The sequence below is a fragment of the Myiozetetes cayanensis genome, unplaced genomic scaffold (assembly GCF_022539395.1).
Source record: "Myiozetetes cayanensis isolate MyiCay16 unplaced genomic scaffold, myiCay2020 scf5-8, whole genome shotgun sequence".
In the NCBI taxonomy this organism is placed as follows: domain Eukaryota; kingdom Metazoa; phylum Chordata; class Aves; order Passeriformes; family Tyrannidae; genus Myiozetetes; species Myiozetetes cayanensis.
In genome coordinates this window covers 49,250,230-49,273,795 of record NW_026087742.1, presented here as the reverse complement: position 1 = coordinate 49,273,795, position 23,566 = coordinate 49,250,230, and the positions used below count along the sequence as shown (strand labels likewise).

The following is a 23,566-nucleotide window of genomic DNA, read 5'->3' as shown; positions in this document are numbered from 1 at the left end:
CAGGTATTTAAAAGACTGTAGATGTGGCACTTAAGGAAATCATTTAGTGAGGAACTTGACAGTGTTAGGTTAATGGTTGGACTCGATGATCTTACAGATCCGTTTCATCCTAAACGATTTTATGATTCTATGTACAAGTACTGTACGCTACAATTATCAGTAGATCAGTAGCTGCAGCTGTGTATGCAATAGAGAACTGAAGCTCTGAAGAATCACACTCACGTCTGCCTAAATATTTTCTTACCATTATCTTATCCATTTTGGATATCAAAAGGTATTGCTATTACTCAAGTATTTATTGTGCAGAACTGGCTGCCTGTTTCTTCCACTGCCCCTACTGGGCCTGAGAACACTCTCCTTAATTCACTGTTTCAATGAAGGGTCTTCAGGTCCCAAGGTGAACAGGAGACCACCAGTGCACCTTCAGAATTGGGAACACTTTCCCTGACAGAAATAATGGGAACACTACAGAAGTCTAGAGGTCTGGAATGACAACCTGGGTTTTTTTGTTTGTTTTAAAGTAACTCTGTATTCCAGTCAGGCTGTATCTCCCGGGGTACAGTCAATAAAGAAACTGCTAATGCTGCAACTGTTTGTCAGGAACTAAAACCAGAGACTTGAGTCCTGTTTTGTCTCCTGCCAGCCAAGACCAAAGGTGTGTACGATTTTGGAACCCATCTCAATTTTCATCATATTCTCCAATATTGGAGTTTTGGGAGAGCTACCTAATTAGAAACAGTTTACGCCTTCTGTGCCTGAGGAGTTTAATGAGACCTCTCTCCATTTTCTGCCCTTGATGCTTTTCAGATCTGCCCACTAAGAATGAGTGACCTCAGTCCCTAACAAGGCTCAGAAGCTCTCCCACTGGGCATCTCCCTTTCCCTGCTGTCATCCTAGTTCTTCCCATTCACAATCCACTAAGTTTCATAACAAAAGGTGCACTTATGTGCTGGATCACAAAGCTGCCATGGCACATGTGGTAAAATCTGCAGTGCAAGGCCATTTGCTTCCCGCTTGGCTCCTTCAAAGAGGGAACCTCACTTGGAGATCTTGTGCTGTCACCATGTCCCCCGTTCTCCAGGTTAAGCAGCTGCCTGCAGCTAAAACATAATCAAGCCAACAGCTGCACCTAACACAGCAAGAACCAAAATGGAAAAGCAGCCCTGCCAGTAATTGAGAAGCAGACAGACCGGGGAAGTGGCATGACAGGGATAAAATAAGTTTCTTTTGTTTGATGTATGAAATTTGATACGTTTGTCACAGGTGTCAAGCTGTGTTACGGCCCATCAAAAACTATCATGGACTTAGGACAAAAAAAAAGCTGCAGCAATGGACTGCTGCCCTTAAGGGTGCCATAAACAATCCTGGAGATAAAAGTTATCTAGCCCTAGGAAGAGATAGTTTCGTGGAAAAGTCAGTAACCAGGAACCAATTTAAGCCTGCAAAGTGACTGCAGCCATTCACAAACTTAAGCAACAACATTGTTTAAAAATTGTTATTCATTATTCAAAGACATTAAAAGGATTGAAAAGTGCATTTATTTTCATCATGCTCAACTTTCCAGACACACAGTTTTAAGCTTCAACTAGAGATAACATGAGCATCCCTTATGGTCTAAGACTGTTTTGAATTAAACATATCACAATGTTTGTAATTGTCATTTTTGTAATTTCCACCAGAATGTCTCTGGTGTTAGACTACAGAGTTTTTGTAAGACTGAATTTCCACACTTTTTACCACCTTAAAAAATAAATACATCTCCATCATCATCCAGGAAAGAATGATTTCTTTAGGTAATGAACATGAAAAATTTCAGGTTTTTTTGAACACTGTATAACTGCAAGAACCAATTAGACATAATTACAAAAAGAACGAAGAATATATGTGGTATTTATTAAACCTTATTTCTGACATGTCAAATAAACTACTTGGCAAGTTTTCTAATAGGCTTAAACCCTAGATATGTAGTCAATCTAAACAAAAATATATTTTTAAAGAATATTTATCTAGCGAAAAGTTTTTGTATTAGTCTATCCATTTCAAATAGTTTCTTACTGAAAAGGTTTTTCAGGAATAAGAGGGAATTTCCTGTTCTGCTCTGCCTGACTCAGAACAGACTTAAATAGGATTTATGTAGAAAATCACTCTGTAAAATTTTGGGTATCTGGGAGCAGGACTACCTTGATTTCTTTTGTTTGTTTCACTCTGAATAAATAATCAGGTATTTGTGGCTAGAATGGACAAACAAGAGAGAGACTTGGCAGTCTCTACTTTTGCAGACAGGGCACTCACATGACAGACTCAGGTTCAAGACCTTGCTCTGAATGAAGGAAAAGAGCAATTTCAGCTCAAGTCTTCTGCATGAGGGTCAGCACCTTAGCCACTGGCTATTTTGTGATTCAGAAGAGCAAGGCTCCGATTTTTTGCATGATATATGAAAACATTTAATATCACCTTTGAATAGAATGAACTTTTAAAAACAGTACTCAATACAGCTCTGATTAAAACCTCAAACACTACACCAGTTACATATGGAAGAAATTATATATTTTCCATATTTTTTAAATTAATTTTTTTAACAGGAGTACCTGAAGAATTGAGCTGCATTTTGGTTATGTTGAGCTTTGCACATGCTACGTTTAAGTAAATTAAAGCCTATAATACATTCATATTTCAGTTACACAATACCTGCTTCTCTTAAACCTTGAAAGCAACATTTAAAGCCCCACACATTTTACGTTTGCAAGTTACCTGTGAGAAACGGCTCCCCAGGCACCATGCTTATTTGTCAGTATGTTGAGTATCTTCTGTTTCAGCTGATTGGCTGTAACATGATCTCGATGCTTAGCAGCACTGATGAGGTGATCACACATCTTCTCCTCCTCTCTTCTGTCAGCAGCATACTGAGCACACTGCGACTAGGAATGAAAGCACATCCACTTACTAAAATACAGGCTATTTAGAATTGCCCTAAAATTATTATTTACTAAAACTCTTTAGTAAATAAAATTATTATTTATTAAAACTCTCTCTACAAGAACCCATTAAAATACTTTTCAGAGGATGAGATCATGCCATTCCATCGAAATTGTTCTACTACTATATACTATCCATGAAAAAGCATTCACTTAGAAGATGTAAAAATTGAAATACCAATGGCAAAGACAACAGAATTGCAAAAAAAACACACTTAGCCATATATCTCTGTGTGTTTATGTGTGACCATGGACAAGCATTAAAAGTTAGCCTCTCGTGGGAAATGTTTCATGTGTTCTTAGGTATAACATACATAAGAGCTATAACATACATAGCAAAAAATGCAAGAAAAAAGTTATGTACACGGGTTTTGATTTTTAAATTACATTAAAATCTAAAATTAAAAAGCCATTTGATTCTTTTATTACTAAGGGTGCTAAATAGGAACTCCTTTAACTACAAAACTAAGGAGTATATTTGCTATTTCATATCACAACCTGAAAAAATTTCATAACATACTACCACTTCTAAAAACCATAATGGATAAAAAATTGCTCATCTTTTAAACTGGAAAAGATTGAATAGTTTCATCATGTTTCCTTTAAGAGAAAACTATGTCTAAAATAAATGCTGTGGTTATTGGACTTCATGCAAATTTGTTTCTAAACTGTGGTGTTGTTTTGGTATTTTTTATAAACCCTTTCTTTATGTATAATAAGCACAATATTTTTCCATTTATTTTCTCAAAATCATGTTAAGTTAAAACTCAATTTCACCTCCTAGTAAAATTCTTTAAAAATGTCCAAAGGAAAGGAATGCAGCCAGAATAATTAAAAAAAATCCATTATAATTTTCTAGGTATAAATTTTAAAGGCTAGATTACTCTCAAAACATCTAATTTAAAAAATACATTTTAAGAGATATTATTGCACTCAGTTATTGTGCACGTTTAACCAACACTCCATGCTGTAACACAGTACTGAATAGAATCCAATTTTTTAGTATTCAAAAGAGCAACTAAAATTAACCTCATACTATATTGTATTTTATTCTTCATATTTCTACATGCCACCTTTTTAGTACAGATCACATTAGCATTCAGTAAGATTTTAACAGTGGTCTTTCTATTGTGTTTACAGACATCATTTCAAGTAATCTATCTGGAAAAGAACAATGGTTACACAAATTCATAAAGGGTTAATTCATTTTTCAATTTATCTTCTTGTACGAGGAAGCACCAATTAGTACAATGATCTGCCTTAGTAATGAGGTTAATATTTCACCAGCTCATTGGACAGTAAAATTAAATTTTCATTTTTTTTCCTGAAAAATTACAAAGGTCAACAAAACAAAAGCTAACTGTGAAGCAAACACTCTGGGATGAGTTTCCCTGGCCCTGACTACAAGTCACAGGATAAACTTTAGATGCTGGTTCAGGGCCTCCCCATTACACAGGAGACACAGTAACTTGGTGCAGCTTGGACCAAATACTTTCACCCATAATGATTCACTTAAAGTTTAAAGGATAAAAACAAAATATCCCCCCACATCTCTAGCTGAGAGCAATTATTAACATGTACTAAACTCCAGAACATGTGTTCCATGTTCCAACATCCAAACAAAATGATGGATTTAAAATTACATATCAGAAAACTACCAGAAATTTCTTTGTCCCTACTGCTTTCAAGTAGATGAATAGTAAAATGTTCAGTTATATTCACACCATTATTAAAGACAAACTATAAAACATTCTTTCAGACTTCAACCATTGTCTTATTTAAGTACATGGGAATTTCACATTTAACACAGTCTACATTTCATAATTTTCTTTTATGACTTGCAGTTTTTATCCTACTCATCTAAAATGTTTATCTGAGGCTTTTCAGGTGACAAATGTAATGAAAATTTTCATATATGAAAAATGTTGGTTTCTTCACCAGACAATAAGACTGACTTAAGTCTATTCCTTTAGGGAATTTAGTTAATATTCTAAATCCTATTTGCTAACAGAAGCTGGAAGTTAATTGAATATTCTCATTCTGTCTAGAGTTCTGACAGATCTTATACCTCAATGTATTCTTCAAAGAGCAGATAACTCAATCTTCCATTGTCATCTTAGGTTACTGCATGATGCTCTGATAAATATCAAATGTTATTTATTGTTGAGGCAATATGAAACTTCACTCTGACATACACTTAATTGTAAATGTGATTTTACCTATGTTCAAAATATCCAGTATAAGCTTGGTAATAAAGTTGTTGCAATCCCATTTGACAAGTGTCTGCTGTCTGCTCTGACAAAATGAAGTAAAGGTTATGTGTATTCAAAATGACAACAGATATCTCTGTGTCTCACACTTTTCAGCTAGGTCAAGGAGCACAAGAACTAGTACATCAAAGTGCACATTTAAGAGAGCTGTTTCAAGAAGATAAAAACCTCATCAAAACTAAGATTATTGGATCCTATTTCTAGCCACCAGGTGCTTGTTGACATTTTCTGATAGATGAATAAATTGATACAGCTATTTATTATCATAAATACTATGTCAGCCTATCTTAATGTTAGGTCATTTGAACAATAAAATGTGGAAATGTATGTTTGCACATTTATACTTACATCTACACAAATGTATGCCAACACAAGGCAGGTTTGGAAATAATAAAAACCAGTGATACTGAAATGTATAAAACACCATAAAAATGCAAACCCATTTTTGATAAATTCATGTCAAAAATGAAGTTTTAACTTTCCTCTGTTACCTCTGCATGTTTAGTGTTCTTTTTTAATAGGAACACAATTAATTCTGTATAAATAATTGAAAATCTGCTAAACTGAACATGTTTTAAAACAGTTTTTCTTTACAGATGGATCACTTTCAAGCCATGTAATTTAAATTGTATACTGCAACACTCATTGATGAAAAAAAAACAATTGAAAGCTGATTCCTTTTCAGAATAACAATTATAGACATTAAAGAGTTATGGGAGTCAGTTGCTCTGTTACTTCTTCCAATACTGAATAGACATTTTAAACAGTCTTACTGTCAATGGTCAATGATTCCTAACTATCAAGAAAGATATGCAATATTGTATTTCAATATATAAATTATAGCACGTGAATGTTCTAGAGTGCTCCAAAATTCAAAACATTCTAACAAAATGACCTTAAAATAATGTCTGTTTGATAAAACATTTATATTTCTTATTTTTCATGAAGTATAGTAAGTGTATTAATTGCTTTACTTACTGAACTCATATATTCTGTTGACATAATAAAAAAAGTTACTAATGTGATTTGCATTACTATTTTCAATAAATCAGAAAAGTTTTTTGTCAACCTAAGGGTCTGACATATCAGATTAGACATTCTGATTAGGGCTTTTCTTCAAGCTGTAAATACTTTTATGAATTTCAGTGACGAGATGAGAAATTAGAGCCATTCCCTCTGTTTGACATTTACCAAAGCTTTTAAAAACTAGTTTTGAAATGCTTTCAATGTAAATTTCTTATTGTATGGGGTTACGGTCTAGGTGACAAGTGAGTGAAAACAGAGAATCAGAAATGCACCAACTCTCAGGCTTACCTCAAACTCAGCATGCTTGTGGACATCTTCAGCTCTTTGTCGGTTCAAAATAAATTCTGCTTCATTTGCGACACGTACTATGTGGTCTTTCATTGCATGACATAATAATCTAAAATAAGAAAAATAAAAGTCAACCTTTTGTTTTGATGTACTTCAAATAAACTCTTTCATCAGATTTACTTAAAATGGAAAAATTAAAAAAAATTAAACTACTGTACTTGAATTGCCAAATTAGTTGACATAAAAAATTAATTTGATGCAAATTTTTCTGTATTGGTGAAAGCAAAAGAAATGACGTTAATTTGAAAAAAGTTTTTATTATTGAAGGGAAAAGTTCTTTATGGAAGTATTATATTCTGAATATGTTTTTAACAACAGTCTCAATATGAATATGAGTACTGTACTATCATTTAAAAAATCTAGACAACTGCTTAAACTCTTATTTGCACCATTATATCATTAAATAAAGGTATTCCAATTTCAATGTTAAAAAATCATGAGATTACTTAAGATTTAAAGTCCTGTTAAAATTGCAAAATAATATCAGTAGTTGTCATATGTTTTTCAATGCTACAAGGAAAGGTGCACCATGTCTACAAGTTTACAAGGTATCAGAACTAGACAAATCTTACTTTAAAAGAAGATAAAAATAGATTAAAACTGGACTGACTGAGGATGTCAGTCAGACATCTTAAATGAAGACTTTTGTAAAAGCCACAAAATAACATGAGATGCATAATAAAATCAAAACATAAACAACACTGTGTTGTTATAAATGCAATAATGGAAGCAACTGCTTTCTTGTCCCTATAGTCCATATTTAGGGTTGGCCATTCTATTAAAAATTACTCCAGTCTTCTTATCAGCAGGGAGGAACTATTTTTCAGGATGAAATGATCCAACAGGTCTGTTTAGGATCAGGAAGAACTGTTTCTTTTTGTGTCAAATTGGAACATGGTCTGGGATTTTCCTTCTTGCAGCATCGGAGAAACACACTGTATTTCAGAGATTCTTATATTAAGAATGTGAGATTTCTAGCACATTCCACCCAAAGGTTGGTGTTGGTGTTAGAAGCACCACAAATGAAAGTTGTAATTATTAGAAATGAAAGCCATGATTATTGGACCTTACACCTGTAAGACAGAAGGATCTGAATTCTATTCTTGCCTTCTTTGGTGTGCCCTACCATCCGTGAAGGAAGGAAATCACCCTGAACTAATATTTAATATGTGTGTGTGTGGCAAGGTAAGACGTAAATGTAGGGGTCTCTGTTTAGAGATAAACGAGCTTGGATCAAGGTATCACATCAGGCATTCATGCTTTTAGTAACCCTTTTATCTAATCCTTTGCTATAATTTAAAGCAAAAAGTTTTTTTGCAAACTATAAGCTAAAGACTAAGGCTGCTGACTTTGTAGTGTTCAAAATTTAGCTTTTTTAATCTACCCTGCCGGAAAATATGCTTCAGTTTTATTACTGTTAACAGTCCAGACTTTTATTGTTAAATGTAGAACTGCCCTCAGATATGGATTAGGAGTGAGCAGAGGGGATGTGGCCAGACTCTTCCTTGGTTCCCAGTGACAAGACAAGGGGCAACGGACATGAACAAACACAGGAAGTTACAGTTGAAAACAAGGAAAAACTTCTTTACTTGGTGGATAACAGAGCTCTGCAATAGAGTGCCCAGAGAGGTTGTGGAGTCTCCTCTGGAGATATTCAAAAGGTGCCTGGACACAATCCTCTGCAACCTGCTCTAGGTGAACTTGCTTTAGCAAGGGTTTGGACTAGATGATCTCCAGAGGTCCCTTCCAGCATCAACCATTCTGTGATTCATGACATAAACAAGCCTCTCTAAAATGACGAACTGAGTGTTTAAAATCTCTAACAACGTTTTGCATCACAGGTCTTCCTGAACTTTCCCATATGACATTAATGACCTGGAAGCAACTAGCTAGGATTTCAAAACTGAAACATATGGATTTCAAGTGTCTACTAGTTGTACATTCCTTCCTGAATGAATAAGCTATGGAATAAATGGAGCACAGAGCAAATGGTCCAGCTTTGGTCCAGACAAGAATTCTGATTCTGAATGGTTTAGGTGAATGGCTATAGGTTTCCCTACCACCATGAACCTGATGAGCAAACATGAAGACTAACTTCAATCCGCTGGGTTTATTATTTGGGACATCTGGGTATGGTTCTTATATCTCAAAATCAACCAAACAAGCCCCAAACAACCCAACCAAAACCAACAACAAACCCCACAAAAAAACCAAACAAACACAAAAAAACTCCTAAGCTGCCTCTGTTCATGAGCAATGATAAATAAATATCATATTCATCTTAATTGCATTTTTCTGTAGTAAGAAGTGTTCACATTCTCTGTGCCCTTTTATGCATCTACAAGGGACTTCAAATGGATGTCCAAAGAATGCTAATTTGCACAACTTATAAATAAACTTCTTGCCAGGGAATACAGATGGAGCAGTCTCTGGTTGCTTTACAGAAAACTTTTATAGACATGCAGCAGTAGATTCAAATCAGCTAGCTAAAATTGCTGGTGATCTCAGCATTACCTCCCAGACCTCTAATGGTCCTTTCTGCTACAGAGACTGAGAGAACTGATGCATTTGAGAACAACTTTGGAGTTGCTGCAGTTTTTGGACTGTACATTAGACAAACTAAGCCATACTTCAGGTAACCTTGAAATGCCACAGGGCTTCATGGTCCAAAGTCAAGGAGATGAGAAATAAGAGGTGATCAAGGAACATGCCTGAGCACTGGGTCCTGATTGCCTACAACACTGAAATCATTAGCTGAGCACTCCTTCAATTTTTTTGGCTCACTCCAATTCAGAAATATAGTTATCGTCCAAAGAACAGTTCACTGGAGACAGTGAAGAAACCTAATCAATGTAAACTCAGACCAATGCTACACAAGAAAGTTCTGCACGTGTTTTCATGCCATACCCCAGCACACATGGAACACATCATTCAGGAGAGTAATCCTCATGTTAATACAAACAATCTGAACTAAACAGACAGAATAGTAATGGTATCTTAAGGTGAAGCAGGAACTGCACAGGCTTCAGGGAAGAACTGGATTAAGTGCTATGTAGGATGAATGAAGACACTTTGCTCTAGCAGGTGCTAACCTTAAGCAGTATGAACATAGGCCAGTCCAATTTGGTTTCATTGAAAACATTGGACATACCTGCTATCATCCTTTTTGTTTATTGTCAAAAGTCTTATCTATGGGTATCTCAGTATTGTTTCAACTGTGTCTTGCCAGTTGTTTCATGCATTCTCATCTCTCTATCACTGATTGTGATTTCTTCAAGAAAAAGATGAAAAATTGTTTGTATGGCTGTTAACGAATTGGGATCATGACAAAAGTGAGGCCACAGCCTATGAACACGATATAATCATTAAATAATATTATGTCAATGAGTGCTAGTAAGGGACATAATGTGATTCACTTACCTTAGGTGCTTGTATGCACCTAACATAGAACTTCAAAGACTAGGTAAACTATGCTTTTGTATCTAGAAGACCATTAATAATCACAGTAATCTTAAAATCCATTGTCAGAAAGATTGACTTTTGAAAAAAAGGGAAGGGTTAAAATCCAGGCAATCATTTAGAAATCTTGCATGTCTCCAAAATGCCTTAAAACATCCTTGGCCTGCATGTTTTGTTTTGTAAGTGCAAGAATATAGGGCTGAAAACAGAAGCATAATAAGTTAAAGCAGTTAAAAATGTGTCATCATTGAGAGGCAGTTACTACAAGGACAGAGAAGCGATGTCTTACAGACATTTTTGCAAAGCTACTTGCTTCTGTGCTTGCTGTACTTGTATAATTGCTACTTTTTGAAATTTGAATTTTAAACCCCCTACTTAAAAATTATTTTTGGTACAGATTTTTACTTCTAACTGAAAGTTAACATGTATTTTCAAGCTACATTTCTACTATGAAAAAGATGGTATAAGTGTTATTACTGTTATATCTGGATTAAATCATAGCCAGCTAACTCTGAATCTCAAATTCATATAGACACAGCACTACTTAACATACTGTCCTAACTGGTTTACACCTGGTCAACATGCATAATAATGTCACCATTCTTTGAATACTAACCATTTTATCTAAATTCTTATTAGCTCAATCACATGCATGGCATAAGATTAAAATAAAAAAAAAAAGAAAAAAGAAATCTCTAACTTTTCTTGCACGGGAAAAATGGTTTACAACTATTTTTGGATTCTCACAGGAAAAAGAAAAAATATTCAGAAAGAATCTCAACCAGGAGAAGTCTTACACTCAGTAGTATCAAAGACTGCCAATACATTAAAAAAAAAAAAAAAAGAAATATCCCTTCACACACTACAAATAAGAGAAAGGATCAAGGACCTCTAGGTCAGCAAATTCACTCCTTCATTGCAACACACAGTTACATCATAGAAACTATTTCATAAACTGTCTTTAGCTTGTTAAAGGCATTTTTGTGAAATTTAGCTCATAAAATATGTGTTCAGTGTATGAAAATTGAGTTTCTTGACTCCAACACAGTTTTGGAAGGGTCTCAGAACATTAAAATCCTTTTACTTTCCAATCCAAATGTACTCTTCAGCAGCAGTTTACTGTTTCCTTTCACGTAAACATTGCCCTTAGGTTTACACAATTCTTCCTTACGTTGACCTTCTAATATTCTTTCTAGCTCTATTTTATTAGGTTAAGTAAATCAGCTCTCTGACTTTTCTTGTATGGTAAAACAGTTGGTAACGGGATTTCTACTAATATAGGCTGATTTTACCTTTTCTGAAAACGCATAGCCAAAGCTGTCAGCAGTATTCTAGACAAGTTCTAATCACTATTTACATAGTAACATTAATGCTACCTTATTTCAATGGAAATATCCCTTCTGATAAAATTCTAGAATTGTATTTCCCTTTTTCTTAGCCCTATATTCTATGATTTTGCACAATATTTCAGTGATAGTTGGTCTTTTACCTCCTCAGACATTTCCAAAAGATGAACCAGCAGACTTTAGCATATATTTCCAAGAAGGTGAACTTCATGTACTGTTACATTATTAAATATTTATGTAAAACCTTAAACCATATAATATTTATAATAATGCAGGTTTGAAACCCACCCATTATGTCTTGATTAATATTTCTGCCATGTGCCAAACTGTTTCCCATCTACTGTGTTTTACAGAACACTGCCTTTTGGGCAAAAGTCTATCCTCTGTATCTTTCCTAAACCATCAACCTGTACTCTAGTGACCAATTCCAGCAAGAAGGAGCCTGAAGCACAGAATGCATATATACTTGCTACTTGTTATACAGAGGGATGATCTGAAATTTAACAGCCGTATAATTTTTACTCTACTTTGGAAATAAAACATGTTCTTTAGTGAGATCTCCTTATCACTGTGTCTGAGTTATTCCCAGTATTCTCACTCACCCTTGTCTTAGCAAGCCCTAAACACTAACCCCCAAGAGATGTAGCAGCTAGATTAATGCTGAGACAGGGATGAGTCAGGCCTTCTGGTCATACTTATAATTCTCTACCCAAGAAGTGCTTCCAAAGGGCTACAGAGTTGTATGAAAATTTTGACCACAGGCTTGCTGTACTTTTTAATACTCATTTCCAGTAATTCAGAAATTTTACCAAAAGAAAAAGACATTTTACTTTAAATAATGTTTGGCTTTATCCTGTGTGACCATTTCTTCAGTTTTACCATTGAAACTCCTAGTAGAATTGAAGCCAAGTGTGCAGCTGTGCTCTTCCCCAGATGAGCTGGTCTCAACCAGGAACTGATGACCAGCAAAAATCTTATCCTCTTTGTGTGGTAATTCTTACTACATAAGGTAGAGATTAAACACTGACTTGGTAACTTATGGTTCCTCTTTACCTAGACAAGCTTGATTTCTATTAATGCTCACAAACTTACAAACCATAGTTAAAGCTCCCTTTAGTAGGAAACAGGTTTAACTTGTTTTTAGGCTGAATCAAGGGACTTTCAATATGGAATCCACCAACAAAGCAGTCTGAAATCACTTGTGACTTAAATCTTTCCACAGAGAAATGATCCTTCAGTACAGATACCTGTGGAGTTTCCAGCTGAACATAGGGGAAATGGAAGTAAAAACTAGAATTAAGATATGCTGTTACTTTACAATAAGCATGACAGGGCTTAAGTATCTGTAGGAATAAGAGTAAATGGCAGGCTCTCCTTTACTTAAAAACAGAAGAATCTCAGACTTCTGAGCAACAGCAGACTGGGGGCGGAGTATGTCTCAGGACATGCCAATTCATAAAAAAGAGTTATTGGTAAATATTGTTTGGGAATAGGTAAGAAGATATTTTAAATCCATGGAGCTAGTTTTCCTGAATTCTTTCCTCAGCAAAGTTATTTCGAATTCCAGAGTGCTTACAGGTTAAAGGAAGTTGCGAAAAATCAGAAGCCTCTGTTTTAACAGATACTGCAGTTTAAAAAGGTTGGATTGTGGAGTTCCACATTCCATGAAGTCACTCAGCTAAACAGTCAGAGTCTGGGAGAGCTTTTTAGAGTTTGGATATAGAGATAGCGATAAGACTATACACAAAGTCTCTTGGAAATATGGAAAAACCATAAAATCCTCACAACACATCTAGATGTGGATTGGGCTGCTATTTCTCCACCTATCAGAACTGAAGGATGAAAACTCTTATCTCACTATCTAACTATCCTAAACCAACTTTGGTATCCTGTAGTCAGTTTTGCTTACTAATAATTTCACAGAGAGAAAAAGAGGGTTGATAAGTGTTAAGCTCCTAGACAGAAAAAATTGAGTTTACTTTACCCAATCTTTCTTTCATTTGAAATAAACTAAAAAAGTAGATCATTCCCAAACAGCAATTTTCAAAATAGATTACAAAATGACCATTTGTTATAATTTAGCTAAGGTCTTGCTTCCTCTATTCATTCCTGAAGTTCTGCCAACTCACATGTCCAGAGAAACAGATGTTCCCCTGACTTACTTTTATCAGATGCCTATAGATTATTTTTTCCAAAAAGCAGCCTCAAAATATGCCACATTTTCACCAAAGAGTTGTTTTGACAATTATTTCTCTAAATGGCATTCATAAGAAATGAAACCTATAGTTGTGCTTGGTATCCGTCATAGGATTCATAAATTAGTCTGACTTGAAGAGTTTTTAAGTTCCACAAGACACAGTACTGCCATAAATACTTTGAAAGTAAATTTCTATAAACTTTAGAAAGTAATGTCTAACACAGAGGTCTCATTTCTTGCAAAAGGGCAATGATGAAGAACTTGCTAGAAAAAAATTTGAAATTATAGCATGCAAAGACTGGCTGTAGGACTACAAAATAAGCACATTGACAAGATAAAGTTCATGAAGGGCAACTATTGATGTTTCAGAAATGCCACAGAAGCTGTAACAAACTCAGTGAAACTCAGAGCTGAGTAAAAGGCTATTCCACTCCTCATAAAGATTTTCTATTTCATGTAAGAATTTTCTAAATCGAGGAATCCGTCTCTTTGAAATGGTGACCATTCAGTAAACATCCAAGACTAGCTGTCACAACTGAGATGGCCTGTATCTCAGAATCAGCCTTCCCTTTGAGGCAATATTCATCAGGCAGTACTAGGAGGTGAGGGGATACCTCAAAACCTCTAACAGATCTAAGAACTCTAACTCTACTGACCTCACAAGGACACAGATCGTTACCGTAACAATGTATGCTTTGTCTAACACAAAGTGACTATTAGTCTGGAGTTAGGACAGCTGGAGGTAGGACTACAGCTGTAGTAAAGAAAACAAGATTATAAAAAAACACATCTAAACAGGCAGCTCAAGCTCACATCTCAGCTGGAACAGAAATACAGACCTTTGGTGCTGGGTTTAACAGAAATATCTATGACAGGAATCCTCTACCAAAGGAAGATAACATGCAGGCTGAATCTCCATAAAACAACTTTATCAGAGTTGATAAAGGATTCCTCCAATCAAAAGTTATACTTGGTGAGGGGGACAAAAAGCAAGAAAATTTGGTCAAAGATAGAAAAATCAAACATCTTTGTTCTTATTTATATATTGTATCTGAGTGCTACTGCTTCCCCAGTGCTATTTTCTGACCATATTTGCATATCTGTAATATCCATCTCTTAGGCAGGATAGATTCCTATGATACTCCACTTGTCAAAGACATCAAACTAAGGTACGACCAATTAACCAAAACCCTTAAAGCCCCTTTAAGTAGTAAATTTTCTACCTATTTAAAAGTCCATCCTTTCAAAATGTAGTTCCTACTCTGATAACACAAATATTGTGGGACACAGTGTGAAAACTTTGCCAATGTCAAGGTAAGTGATGTTCACTGCAATCACCCTGCCCACAAATTTGGTTGTTTTATCATAGAAGGCAAACAGTTAGGTTTACCTTTTGTAAATCCATGTTCAGTGTTCTCAATTACCTTCTCTTTTGGGTGGCCAGAAATGTGTCCAGAAAGGACTCGTTACATGGTTTCCCAAGGGAGAGAAAAAACTGATGAGCTTATAGTTCTCTGGCTTTTGTGGACTGTTTTAAAGATGGGTGCTACCTTCACATTTCTCCAGGCACCTGTGATCATAGTGATCAGCCTAGCAAGGACTTTTATTACCATCAGATGTACTTCATCTAGTATTATAGACTTGTATGGTACAAGTTGTCTGAAGGAATTCTTGACTCAATCTTTATCCACTGTTTCTAGTTGACCTCCTTGAACCCTTTCACTAAAGACAGAGGCTTGAGAAACTTTCATGAAGAATGAGGCAAATAAGGCACTGAGCACCTCAGTCATATTTGTCATCCATCCCATTCAGCAACAAGCCACATTTCCCTTGGTCAGCCTTCTAATGAAGCTCTTGTCCTCTTCCAAGTCTCACTTCCAGTTGACCATTGGCCATCCTGACATTTCCTACATGCTCAAGCAATGTTTCTAAATTCCTCCTTTGTAACCTGCTTCTACTTCTACCTCCTGTGCACTCTCTTTTTGCATCAGAGCTCTACTATAATTTCCTTAGCTAGCCAAACCACTCTATTGATACATTTACTTTTTTCCTGTTCTTGCAGTTGGATGATGCTATAACTTAAAAGCCTGCCACCTTTCTATGGCTCCCTTGACCTCCACATCTGCCTCCCATGGGATCCTACTAATCAGTTTTCTGAATAAGCTAAATCTGCACTCATGGAATCTGTATTCTGCTACTCTCCATCCTTACTTCCCTCAGGATCCTGAACACCACTGTTTCATGGTAACTACAGCTAAAGGTAGCATTATTTACCACATTCAAAAATAATTCTTGCTTGCTGGTAAATAGCAGATCCAGCTGTTTGTCACTCTTAGTTGTTTCACCCTGCATCAAGAAGTCATTCCCAGCACTCTTCAGCAATAATCTTGACTACACGCATCCCACTTTGTTGCACTTTCAGAGGCTGTCAGGAAGGGTAAAGATACCCATGGGGAAATAGAGTTTGTGATACAGATACTTCTTCGAAGTGTTTAAAGAATGGGTTTTCCCTTCCAAATTGCTCAAAGAACGTTTCTTCCCTTCCCTCACCCTGAATTGGTGGTCTGCAACAAATTCTCACCATGGTGTCACTCTTACTGGACTCTCCTCTCATCCTGTCCTGCAAGTTATCAACCAGACTGTCATCCAACCCACTGAAGAGCTTCACAGAGGAGGCAACACTCCTTCCTTATTTTCTCTGCCTATCATTCTGAAGGAACTTGTATCTGTCTATCACAACACTTCTGTCATGGAGTGCAGGCTGTCCCATCTAATCTCCATCATTCTAACAATGCCACAGCTTTATGATTACACCTGGAGTAATTTCTACTCCCACTTGCTAAGGTTGTATGCATTTGTGTACATATTTTCTTGAGGTGGGTGCTCCTATGTTATCTCGTTCTTGTCAGCATGTATCCTTTTCTTTCGACCTCATCCATCACTGCTTCACTGAAAAGGGGGCTGTACTGTCCTCACACAAGATTCCTGAAGTCTTTTCATGTCTCCTTTTACAGACAACATTGCAGATGCATCCAGCTCTTATATTAAGACACTTACTTAGGTGTATACCCCAATGTAAACCTGAAATCCTAATTAAGCTGTTGTCAGTGAAGCTCTTGACGTGTGATACCCTCAACATCACACATTCATAGCATGATTAAAAAGAAGCATAAAGTTCAAGAGCATAAACAGGATGTCACTAAATCTTTCAGGTATATTACAGACTTTGAAAGTATTAATTTAAATCTATAGTCAGACCTCTTGTTAAACTGAACACTAACTACCAGTTACAACAGATCTATTTTTAGAAAGCTGTATCAGAGTGTTTGTATACTGAATTTTACAAATATGTGTTATTCAGATCTTCCTAATTAAGCATTATCTAAACCAAGAAAAAGGAGAAACACTGTAAATCAACCAATTTAAAATGAAAAAGCAATTTCTTAAATAACAGGAATATAGATGTTACTTTTTTAAAACTACAACTACATTGAAATATTTTATTTCAGAATATTTCTAATAAAGTCAAGGATCAGAAAGGCACTTGAATTATTTCAAGAAGAAATAACAAAAGTTGGGTACTACTCAGAAAATTATCTTATAGAATGGTAATTTGTCTATTAAAACACAGGTATCCAGTGAAAACCATTAAAAACTATGATCCTCTGCATTACATGTAAACCTTTTCCTCCATTCTCAAAAGAAAGCTCTTTCTCAAAACTGTTGATTTATTACTCAGGTCTCTCAAAATACTACCCGGAAAGTCCTTCAAAATATTCTTAGTCTTCATTTTGTTTTTAATAATTTAAAATTCAATCATTATTGCACAGTGATTATATGCAATTTTACATCCCATTAACCCTGCTTTGTTTTAATTATAAAGATCCTTTGTTAGATTCCTTTAAATGATCCAGTTTATAATTTCAGGTTATCCTAGGGAGCACTTTAATTCAGCTGCACATTCATCAACTGTTTATGTCCTGTTAATTGTTGACAACGGCACAATTGCATTCTCTAGCTATGATTGATGAATTGCATTCACAAGTTTAGCTATTAAGGAGAATAAATATTTATAACAATTTCTAGTTAAAGGATTGTTATCTTTATGCCCAAAAGGGTAAATAAAATAAAAATAAAATAAAAAAATAATAATAAAAAAAAAAAAAGGGCTGATTGCAAAAAGAGTGTTCTATTCTAGTAATGCACATACACTTTTTCTAAAATACCTTTCTGAGAAAAGTATAGAGAGGAGCATGTATCTAAGGACAGCTTGATTAGACATTGCTTTGACTGGATTTAAGTAGCAACTCTTAAATACTACTTTATTTTGAAAAGTCCCTGTTAGAGGGGCTCAGAAGGTCCACTGATATCTTAATACCTGACCGCTAAAAATATGCAGATATAGGATTTGTTCAGAAGGATCATTTTATCAATAGCTATGATACAATAATATCTGACTTTAATATCCTGGCTGTGAAAATAAAAAAAAAGGTCAAAATGGTACTGTATATTACTGTCCAAGAACATAACCTTACTATGATTATTCAGTCTTGTTCCAGGTAATATTTATGGTATAATGTGCAGTACATGACCCACTCAGGTGAAACCTATTATGGCATAAAAATTCATACTGGCACTTCATAGCAAAAGAATTTCCAACGGAAGGACTATGTTTCCTACTGTTATATTGTGGTGTAACTTCAGTGTGCACAGAGAAACTAGGAGAATTTACACCAGCCAAAAATTGGGTAATAAGCTACATACTCCTGTTTTTCTTTATATTCATATTCCTATATTTCTATACTCTGTTTTCTAAACTTCATTTTAAATAAATGCACTACTTAACCACTGAAATATCAGCTAGACAAAAAATATCCTACAATAAGGAGAAGATTTGATATTTCACTTTGGCAATGAGATATTATGGTGAAAAAAAGAAATCGCACATAAAATGACAAAATCTCTTCAACAGGTATATTGTTATATTTTTTTTAGCTGCACATAACAAAACATGTAGATTCAATTGGATTTAATGCATTGGCCAATACGAGTCACACACATTACACAAGTCTTGGGTACTCCGTTACCAGGAAAATCCAAGAGTCCCCCTTTGCAGCCTAGCTTGCTGGCTAGAAGTACTGACAAACATTGCACACAGTTGAACACAGATACAGCACCAAAATTACTTGAGGATTGATAATAAAGTATCATAAAAATTTGCAAAAGCAAGGAAGCTCATATAAACATAATGTCATGTATGTTTTACAGGACTCAAATTGGACCAGAAATACTAGATAAAATAATTCATCATGAGAAGTAAATCTGTAAAATGAATACTGTGCTCCTAAAACAGATGGAGCAGCAGATGGGTTTACAGATTGGGCTCCCTGGACTGTCTGGGTAAAACAACCTTGCTGCTCTGGAGAATGGTGGTTCAATTCTCAGATAACCCCAAACTTATATACAGTTCATGGGAACTCTATTTCCTTCTGTCAATAAAACAAATCTTCAAAATGTACACATTTCCAAATGAAATATTTACTATATTAAGTATTTATACAATAAATCTCTTAATTAAAATGGCCTTTTCAGATTCTTTTTGGAACAGATGGTGAAGAAGTATTATCACCCAATGGAATAAATGCAAAATGACTACTTGTTCAAAAGCTTTAAAATTCATTACCTTCCTTCATTGATGAGCTCAATAAATGCAAGTCCTGCATTCTTCTGAATAGAATTTTGCCATTCCTAAGAAGATAAAATATGACATGATCAAAACCCAAGGATTTTAAACCACACATCTGAATCTGACCCTGATGACTTCCTAAAGAGACTGAATTTAGGCTGAACTTCTTAATTTTTTCCCCAAAGGAGAATGACTTCATAATTTAAAAAACTGTAATTCATTCTGATTTTAAAAAAAATTTTAAGTGGTTATGTCTTCTGTTTCACCCTTAAGTAAGTTTTATTTTTCTTGTCCAGAGAATAGAAAACACATCTTGTTGCTCCAGTTCATACACTTGTCCAATGAACATAAGTGCAACAAAGTACCACAGCAGAAGTTTTTTGCATTGCTTCATTGTTACACCTTGAACATATTATTAAATAGGGAAGACAATAATCTATGCACCATCAATCCCTCCTTGAATTCAATTTTCATTTCTTCTTGATTATAAGTGAAAACAAAACCAGACAGTTATAACAAACTGTTTTTTTAAAATTCTTTTACTGTTACCACAGATTTCCAAGATGAAATTTCAAAACAATGTAAACCATCTAATTGATATTAAAAGATAACAAGCTTTTATTTCATATACTACTAAGTTAAAGAGAAAATTTTCAGTGCATAACAAACAGCTTTTTGTCAGACAACCCACTGTCTCTATCACACCAACAGGTTTCTGACACTTGGGATGAAAAAAAGGTTGAGATAAATCTCTAGAAAGTAAAGATTACCTCCTTTGGAAATAATTCTTTAAAATTTTTCTTTAAGAGTAATAAACACTTCCTTTTCCTTATAAAGGAAAAAAAAAATCAAAGTACATTATCTGGATTATAGTTCATAGAGAACTTTTTGAGTCTGAAACTTCATGTCATAAACACGACAGGGTAGAGAGAGTTACAGCTACAGAACTATTATGGTATACATTTCACTTTTTTGAGGACTGAAAAAATCAGATAGAAATTCCCAATGCTTCTTTCCTGATATGGGGAAAAAAATAAATTATGGCCTTGCATAGATAAGGAAACTTTGTCAAAGAATAACTTTGAAATCTAGCCACTAATCAACTAAGTGCTTCTTACTGATTATATGAGAATTCACAGGTTTGACCAAGTCATGTAGCTTAAAAAACACACAGCAACAATAATTTTGTACTCATGACTGGCTTTATAAAAGGCAAGCTAGTAAAATATGCAAATAATGTACATACTCTTGACCCATTACTGAGCAGGTAACGCCTGGTTAGAGAAGACAGAGTATCAGACACACTCAAACCTCTAGCTTCTAAGCTAGAAAACAATTGTAATGTCCTTTCTTCAGTATTTTAATTTTGCTAATGCAGTAACTGAAGCCAGCCTAATGATCTAACTTTTGGAAGCAGCTAAATCACCTTGGTAGAGTATAAAATAACTCTAAGAAACTAAGAATGAAAGAATTCAATTGTATAATCACCTCGTGACATCTTAAGAAACAGAAGTCTGGGTTAAAGATAGTGTTCAAAGTGTAGATTTTTTTTTTTTTAATCAGAGCCTGCTACTGTACACTATAACAACACCTTCTAGCATTTTCTTTTCAGATGCTTTTCTGCACCACAGCTGCAATGACTTTGCAGTCAGGAAAGCAGAACTGACTACGAATTAGCAAAGAAATTGAAAAGACAGAGAAGAAAATAAAAAAGGCTTCCTAAGACAAGTAGAAGAAAGTATGTTAATTAAATTTTTAAAGAGAAGGAAAGGGTCTACCTGTGTCTGCAAAAGAATAAGAGATTCTTGCAAGTATTTTGTCAGATCTTCCTGCTCGGTGCAAATGTCTCAGATTCTACAGGATACCCAAAATGCCTAACTGGATTTTATGTGAGATATCTTAAGGTACCAAAAAAGCCATCTATCCAAAAGATATCTATGTGGAAGTGAAAAAATCTCTTCTTATGTCTCCATAAGCAGAAAATCTCATCAATTTATTCAAAGTAATTATTCACAATAAAAATTTCTGAAACGTGCCCAACTATCTACCAAAAGCTAGTGGAAAACATAATGATGCAGAACCAGAAAGAAACCAGAATTCATGGTCCATGCATTGCTTCACTACAAACCAGCTACTACAAGATTCACTACAAATTCTCAATCCTTTACTAATCCACAAATAAGGGAATAATTATTACTGCTACAATTTCTTCTCACTTTTAGGCATAATTTAACATAACAGATTCATGATCCTGAGAGATAACCTGCAAAGAGGCACCTGACTCTCTTTTTCCAGTTTCTTTTTAGAAGTTTTTTCCATTTTTTTCCAGTTTCTTTTTAAAAGATGCAAACACTAGATTGAAATACTAAAAAATGCCAGCATTACAATTGCCTTTGCAATGACCATTCAGATGACTGCATGCACTTTAGGAACTGGATTAAGATGTGGAACAATTTTGTTAATATTATCTTGGATTCCACAGAAATCATTCTCAACCTCAATCAATCAATCAATCATTCTCATCTCAAGATGCAAGAAGTGGAAAGATAAGCACCACAGGAAATGGATGTACTAACAATAGTTGTAAGATTTATGTTATAACTAAGTAGAATCATAGCATAGACATTTGGTTATTAGCAGCTAACTGCATGAATGACTGCACTTCATCTCGTGGTTTTGGTGAAGTTCATGTCATGAATCTTCTGAGCCTTAAAAAAAGAGCTGGAAGGCTTTTCTGTGCCTCAAAAATGCTGATGCCAATTGCACACTGAAGTAACAGAAGCCCTTGACGTGCCAGAGAACTACTTCTATACAAGAATGCACTGATCTTCCTTTCCTTGGGGCTCCTGCTTGATATTGCAGTAGGGATGGCTATTACTGCCAGCAGTGCACCTTTCAGAATAAGGTGGGGTGTAGAAGACCCAAAGATAGAGACATGTTATGTCTAACTGTTCAAGAATGATGCCATTACTTCTTTGCATTAAAAACAGAATGAAAATTTAATTTTTAACTCTATTCATGCTGAAACAAATAAAAAAATTATCTTCATATATAATCACTAAACACTGTAACTTTAGACTTTTAGTTCAATTACTTCCACTATGGTTATGTTCTAAATATTTTATATTATGCAAAATTCTATTGAAGGCATAAAATATGCACTAAATTCTTAGGATAATGGCAATTGCTACCCTCCTGTCCCCACCTAACTTGTACTCCTCGTCTATTCTGTTGTTGCTTGAAAAGTATCACTGCATACAGAATGCATCAATACACCTTCTTGACAGAAGGTTGAGACCATCCTGTTATGAAACTGTCCACACAGGGGGGGACAGGAGATGAATAATATCAAGATGAGAGTAAAAGGATAAAAATATTAAATAATGAACCAAAATACAGTACAGATATTACTTGAAATTCAGTTGATTTTCTTTTAAATCATGACATACATTTTCTTACACTCCGATATTTTTACAATTTTAATTTTTTACTTTTCAGCGAATTTTTCTATAAGAATATTTTCCTATAAGAATATTTTTATATTATCCTATAAGATATTTTTAAGAAAATATCTTAAAAAAAATCTTGTGATAGTATTAAAAAGTAAATACTATAAAGAAAAGGAATGGTGATTTTAAGAGTTCTCTCACCCTTTCCACTTCTGCAAGGAAGTCTAACATTTTGTAATAAATTTCAAGTTTCTCCAGAAACTGCAGTTACAGAATGGACAGATACCTGGTGTAGTAATCACCCTACAATTCTCCTTCCACTACAAGTGCCACTGTCTCAACCAATTGTATCTTCTCTGGAATTCTCTCTTCTCCATGTCTATAATTAATCTGAGTATTTTTTCTTTTGTCATACTGAACATTTAGTGAATTTTCCAGTCTAAAAGATATTAATAACTCAGTTGACACCTCAATTCTTCAATCATTGTATTTTAATTAACACTTCTTGAGACAGATGAAATTCTATTATATCAACTCTCTCTTGTCTAGACCCTTGAATATATTTGGAGGAAAATCTTGTGCAGAGATGAACAGGTGCTACCTTTTATCTGGAGAAGCAAGAGGAAACTCTATAAAAATGTGTTTGCAATTCACAACACACATGTAATTTAGCTTGGGTTTGAACTCCATTTTGGGTTACCTTCTAAAATCACCAACAACTTCATAACCAAAAACTTGCTTTACTTCACCAATAACTTTACTTGCACCAATAACTTGTTTTACTTCATTGAAGAGGAAATATTCAAAAGA

General features: G+C 34.8%; 1 protein-coding gene across 4 annotated transcripts in view; it reads right to left on the bottom strand.

Moving 5' to 3' along the window:
• NBEA (neurobeachin) overlaps positions 1-23,566 on the bottom strand; it is a 470,259-nt gene that overhangs the window by 221,447 nt on the left and 225,246 nt on the right. For all 4 annotated transcript variants that reach the window (XM_050332434.1, XM_050332435.1, XM_050332438.1 and 1 more), the window contains 3 exons: positions 19,305-19,369; positions 6,560-6,668; positions 2,752-2,918 (listed from right to left, as the gene is read on the bottom strand). In XM_050332434.1, coding sequence (XP_050188391.1) covers positions 2,752-2,918; positions 6,560-6,668; positions 19,305-19,369 — 341 coding nt within the window. The remainder of the gene's footprint in view (positions 1-2,751; positions 2,919-6,559; positions 6,669-19,304; positions 19,370-23,566) is intronic.